Consider the following 6528-nt stretch of genomic DNA (forward strand, 5'->3'; position numbering starts at 1 on the left):
AAGTGTGGCACTAACCACTACGTCAACCATGCCGTCCATGGTGAATACTGGTGGGAGGAGGAAAAGGGTATATTGGTGTGTTAAAGGGAAAAGAAGAAATGGGGAAAAAAGGAAGGTTATAGGAGGATGAGGCAGAGGGCTGAGGAAGATGCACTCTGATAGGATAGGACAATAGAATGAAACAAAGAAGGGGAATGAGGGTGTTGCAAGTAACAGGCAGGAGGAGAGGACAGGGCACAGGAAAGAAAAGGAAAATAAAGGGTCATAAGCCAGGTAACTACAGGCCAGAGAGTGGATTGCAGTAGGAACCCATTGGAAAAATTATTAAGAAACAGGACTTATACTTGGAAAAGAAATAATTGATTAGGGATAGTCAACGTTGATTTGTTCATAGAAAATCTGCTTCATTCATTTAAATGAATTAAAAGCAAATGAATGAGCATTGTTCGCACAGACAATCAGAAGGTAATTGACAAGATCTTGCACGGTAGGCTGGTCCATGTTTAAAGCCCATAGACTCCAGGTCAATCTGGCAAAGTGGACCCAAAACTGGGTCATAAAGCACTCAATCATTCAGAATTAGCCTGCTGCAGAAGGCAGAGTGCCGATGTAGATGGGATATCCTCTGCCTGGAGGTTGGTAACTTGTGGCATTCCGCAGGGATCTTTTCTGTAACTCAAGCTCTTTGTGAGTTTTACAAATGACTTGGACAAAGAAGTATGTGTGTGGGGGGGGGGGGGGGGGGGGCGTGGTGTGAGTCAGTAAATTTCAAACTGATACAAAGGCTGAAGGTGTAGTGTATAGTGCAAGTTATCATACGTTACAACAGGATATAGACAAGATGCAGAGTTGGGTGGAAAAGTAGAAGATGGAATTAAATCCGATAAGCGATAAATGATGCACTTTGGAAGCAGGGAGGAAAAAGACAGATCTTAGGATCAAGATCCATAGATCCTTCAAAATTGGTATGCAACATCAGATGATTAAGAAGGTGTATGGCTTGTTGGTCTTCATTAGTAAGGAACCATGAAGTAATGTGGCAGCTCCATAAAATTCTGGTTAGACCATACTTGGGAGTGCTGTATTCAGTTCTGGTGGTCTAATTACAGGAAATATGTAGAAGTTTTAGAGAGGATGCAGAGGAGGGCTAGGGTTACCAGGATGTTGCCTTGAATGGGGAACATGCCTAATGAAGCAATGTTGACTAAGCAAGGTCTTTTATTTTGGAGCAACAAAGAATGAGAGGTGAGGGGCATAAGTAGGGTGAATGGCCAGCACCTTTTTCCAGGGGAACAACAGCAAGGTAAGTGGCGGAAAGTTTCAATGAGCTAAGCTTTTTACACACACACACATATATATATATATATATATACACACACACACACACACGTATCCACACACATACACACACACACACACACACAAAATATATATAATATATATACACACACACACATATATGCGTGTATATATGTACATATATATATATTACACACATACATATATAAACACAGAGTGGTGGGTGTGCCTGGAAAGTATGGTCAAGGCTTGTATAATATTGGCATTTAAAACACTCTTAGAGAGGTACATGGATGGAAGAAATATAGAGGATCATAGGTGTGAGCTAGGGAAGGGCAAGACTGACATGGAGCATGTTTACATAGGTTGCCATAACATTGAGGTGCATAGTGTATGTACTATGCTGTAATGTGTTATTTCTATGAAACAGACCCTTTGGCCAAATTTGTCCATGCTCACCTTTATGCCCATCTCAACACATCTAATTTGCCCACAAATTTTCAATATCGTGTCTATTTAAGTGCTCATCTAAATGCTTTTTAAACTCAGGAATTGTGTGATTCCACCATTCTCATTTTTGATACCCCTGCAATGGGAAAAAAGATTTTGACTTTCAACCCAATCTGCACTTGCATAATTTTATATGCTTATTTCAGGTCAACCCTCAGCCTCCCTCACTCCAGGAAAAACCAGCCCAGTCTACCCAATCTCTCCCCATAACCCAATCCCTCCAATCCCATGATGCATCTCTCTTCCTCTCTATCCAGTACAAGAGTGTGGAAACTGGAACAAAGACATTGCCTACTCAATGTTTTGTAAAGTTACAATGATATCCCAACCTGCTCCTTTATTATCCTATCTAGCTGCCTTTCATGCAACTGAAGACTTCCAAGTTTCTCTGTTCAACATTCCTTACTGCCCCATCATTTACTATGATGTCCATCCCTTATTTGACTAACAAAATGCATCATTTTGCATTTGCCAGGATTAAATTCCATCTGCAAATGCTTCAGCCATATTTCCTTTGATCTCTGAAAAAACACAAATGCTGGAGAAACACCACCAACATTTCGGGCTTGAGCCCTTCATCAAGGGTTGTTTGACCTGCTGAGTTTCTCCAGCATGTGTGTTTTGTCACTTAACCACAGCATCAACAGAATCCTGTGTTTTACCTTCCTTTGATCTCTATTTTTGCTGAAACCTTAGACAACCGTCCTCATTATGCACAACACCACCAATTTCCATGTTATCTGCAAAGATACTAATCAGACCTCCCAGGTTCACATCCAAATGCAAGGAAGATGATGATGGAGGTTTGTTTCTCTGATTGGAAGGCACACTGGGACCCAAGAGCTTTGTGATATCCATTAACAACCTGGATATGAATGAAGGAGGTAGAATTAGTAGGTCTGGAGATGACATAAAAATGATGATATTGTAGATAAAGAGAAAGGCTGTCTTAAGGCTTCAGCAAGATGCAGTATTGAAACAGGGATTGATAGATAATTTAATCCTGTCATGTGTGAGGTAATATACTTTAGGAGGGATTTAAGGACTCTCACTTGTGCACTTTATTGATTTTTAAAATTCTCTCTGTATTGCACTGTTTTTTTTTACATTTGTTATCTGTTTACATTTCTATTTGTTTACATATATACACTATCTTTTTATTCACTATCAGTATGTCGCAATTCTGCCTCACCCACAGGAAAAAAATCTCAAGATGTCATGTATGTACTCTGACAATAAATCTGAAAATGAGGGTTGGATACACAATAAATAGTGGGTGTTAATGACAGAGGGTTCTTGAGCACATACATAAATCCCTGAAAGTGGCAGCACGAACAGATAAGGTGGTGAAGTCATATGGCATGCTTGCCTTCCCCAGCCTTGACACAGAGCAAAGGAGCTGGTACTTTATAATGACAACATTGGTGAGGCCACACAGGGCATTGTCTATAATTCCAGTTATCACACTTTACAAAGGACATCATTACACTGAAGATTCACCAGAGTTGTCTGAATTGGAGCACTTCAGCCATGAGGCAAAATCGGATAAGCTAGTTATTTCTCCAGAGCAGAAGAGGTTAAGATGCGACCTGACAGAATATACAAAGTTATGAGGGGGATAGGAAGAATCTTGCTCCCATTGTGCTAATCTCAGACAAGAGGACCCAGGTTTAGGATGAGAGGTAGGCAGTTTAGAGGGGAACAAAGAGAGATTGGAGTCTGCAGTGCACTAATTGAGGATGTGGTGGAGACACATTCACTCATAACACTCTTGAATCTAAACAGGTCCAGCATGACATTGAATGACCTGTTTCTAAGCTGCACAATTCTATCCAGTGTCATGTCACACAGAAGCAGTCCCAGCATGCCCATGCCAATCATTACCAACCTAAATGAATCCCCTTTCCAAGTATTCAGTGCCTTGGTGCTTCACAGGTTCGTCTAAAGATGTGGTTCTCAACCTTTTTCTTTCCGCTCACATTCCACTTTAAGTATTCTGCATGCCGTAGGAGCTCTGTGATTTGCAAGGGATTGCTTAAGCCGGTAGGTGATTGGGAAGGGAAGGTTGAGAACCACTGCTCTCGACCCAATTGTTACTGAAATATTTGGCTTGAGAAAAATTGTCATTGGCCCATTTCCTTTGGAGTTCTGAAACTGTGCACACAATTATGTACAATTAAAACAGTGGTTTTTCAAACTTTTTCTTTCCAACCACATACCACCTTAAGCAATCCCTTTGTCACAGAACACCAATGGCATATGGATTACTTAAAGTGGTATGTAAGTGGAAAGAAAAAAGTTGAGAGCCACTGATCTAAATGCTTCAATGATGTGGGAGCATCTGCTTTCATCATTCAGGTATTGAGATCCATGTTGGTGAAAATATTCTTCTTCAAATCCCCCCTAAATCTTCTTTAAACTTACTCCCTCTCATTATTTAATTTAAGAAGACAATCATTCACATTTATTAATTATGCTGTTTGCTAACACCATTGACAGTTCACTAACTAGAAATAGAAATCACAGCACAAAAATAGAACAAGAATCCACATTTGGACCAAAACAATGCTATTCTGCAAGTTTCTTCCAACACTTCAGAAAGCATCTTCCACTCCTTTGTGAACACAGCTGCACTTAATATACCAATATATACCTCACCTGCTGTTTTTTGCAGTTAAGCTTGACAAGTTCACTAATTGAAATTTTTATGGAAGAATGGGTGACATTTCACTTGGAGGCCACTCAAACAGAAACAATCTCGACACGTACTCATTCAAAAGCACAAACTCCCTCCCAGTTCCCAACTTCTCATCTAAACATTGGGAGTATCAGGTATCCCCCTGCTGCCTCAATTGACCACCTCTAAGCTCCCCCCTCTTACCCCGTCTCCTGGTTTTGTCCACAACCCCTTCTTCAGACTTCCTCTGCTTATTTCCTCACTCCTGCTCTCCTCTTTTCTCATCTACTCCATCCTCCCCTGGCTACCATTTACTTCCTCTCTCTATGCCATCAACTTTCATCAAATGATCACTCTCCCTGCTGTGAATTCCCATGCACAATTTTATCCTTCCCTATCTCTCCATTTCTACTCAACATCCCCCCCTTCCCAACGCAAACTCACATGTCACCCAATCACACTCTCTCACCCACTCTTGCCCCAACTCTCCATTCACCCCTCTCACCACCATTTTCTCCACTTTCCCATCATCTTCCCCTTTATTCAATCCCTTCAGGTCCAAACCAACCATCAATTGCTCCACTATATCCACCAATTATCAGCTAGCCTCTCTTACATGCCATTCACTGCTGAACACTCACACCTCCCTCTCATTCTCAACACTCTCCCCCCATCATATTTTCAACAGTCCCATTCTCTCTCTTCTTTTTCCACACTCTCAACTCGAAGCACCTAATCTCCCCAACTCTCAACCCATCATCCTTCCTTCCCATCTCCCTCCAAATATTCTCCTCCCAGCACTGGACCTCACCCACATCGTGTTCTCTCCTCACATTCCCCTCTGCTCCATCACTCTGGTCCTCCACCAGCCTCCCTACCACTCCTCCCACCATCCCTGTACCTGACGCAACTCTCCTCATTCCAGTTCTCTCTCATCAGCCTCCGCCACTTCCCATCTCGTCACCCCTTCTTATTCAATCCTCTGTACCCCCGGCTGTTTGCTCTCCCTACCCCCCCGCCCACTGCCACCCCTGTACTGCCCGCCGCCATGTCTCCCCCCCCCCACCCCCGCCGGCTCCTCTCCCCCATGTCTCCTCCTCCTCTCGGCTCGCCACTAACCCCATGTCTTCTTCCCCCCCTCCCCTGTCTCCCCCCGCTCCCCCATGTCTCTCCCACCCCCGCCCCCCACTATCTCCATTTATTCTCCCCTGCCCCCTCTCGGCTTCCCCCGCTCCCCAATGTCTTCTCTCCCTCCCCCCCTCTTCCCGGTCCCCCTCCCGCCTCTCCGCACCCTGCGCTGGGCAGGGCCGCACGACAGCTGCGGCGAGCAGCGCGGCCTCCACGGCAGGCCCTGAGGCCGCACTCACCGATCAGCCTCCGCATTTCCTCCACGCTCAGGTAGACGTTGACCCCGGGACCGTCGGAACAAACTGCGGGGAGGCAGCAGCTCCAGAGCAACAGCAGCGCCGGCCAGAGAAGCTGCGCCGACCAGCAGGCCCGAGCCGGAACCGCCATCGGTCGTGCCGCCAAACTGCGCGCACCCTTCTCCGCCGCTCCGCTGCATGGCAGCCAGCCGCGCACCGTGCGCGCTCCCGCACACGGCCTGAGCGCAGGCGCGCACTATCCTCCCCTTCACCCCCAATCTACCCCAATCCCCTTCACCCCCAATCACCCCAATCCCCTTCACCCCCAATCTACCCCAATCCCCTTCACCCCCAATCTACCCCAATCCCCTTCACCCCCAATCTACCCCAATCCCCTTCACCCCAATCTACCCCAATCCCCTTCACCCCCAATCTACTCCAATCCCCTTCACCCCCAATCTACCCCAATCCCCTTCACCCCCAATCACCCCAATCCCCTTCACCCCCAATCCCCTTCACCCCCAATCTACCCCAATCCCCTTCACCCCCAATCTACCCCAATCCCCTTCACCCCCAATCTACCCCAATCCCCTTCACCCCCAATCTACCCCAATCCCTTTCACCCCCAATCTACCCCAACCCCTTCACCCCCAATCCCCTTCACCCCCAATCAGCCCA

At 45.6% G+C, this 6528-nt stretch overlaps 1 protein-coding gene across 1 annotated transcript in view; it reads right to left on the reverse strand.

Moving 5' to 3' along the window:
• The window catches only part of ryk (receptor like tyrosine kinase), a 134634-nt gene extending 128562 nt beyond the window's left edge, over nt 1-6072 (reverse strand). Inside the window, exon 1 of the mRNA XM_069896502.1 lies at nt 5854-6072. Within this exon, the coding sequence (XP_069752603.1) occupies nt 5854-6001 (148 nt within the window). The 5' untranslated portion in view covers nt 6002-6072. The remainder of the gene's footprint in view (nt 1-5853) is intronic.
• Nucleotides 6073-6528: the final 456 nt, after the last annotated feature.

Source organism: Narcine bancroftii, chromosome 9, assembly GCF_036971445.1.
Source record: "Narcine bancroftii isolate sNarBan1 chromosome 9, sNarBan1.hap1, whole genome shotgun sequence".
NCBI classification, from domain to species: domain Eukaryota; kingdom Metazoa; phylum Chordata; class Chondrichthyes; order Torpediniformes; family Narcinidae; genus Narcine; species Narcine bancroftii.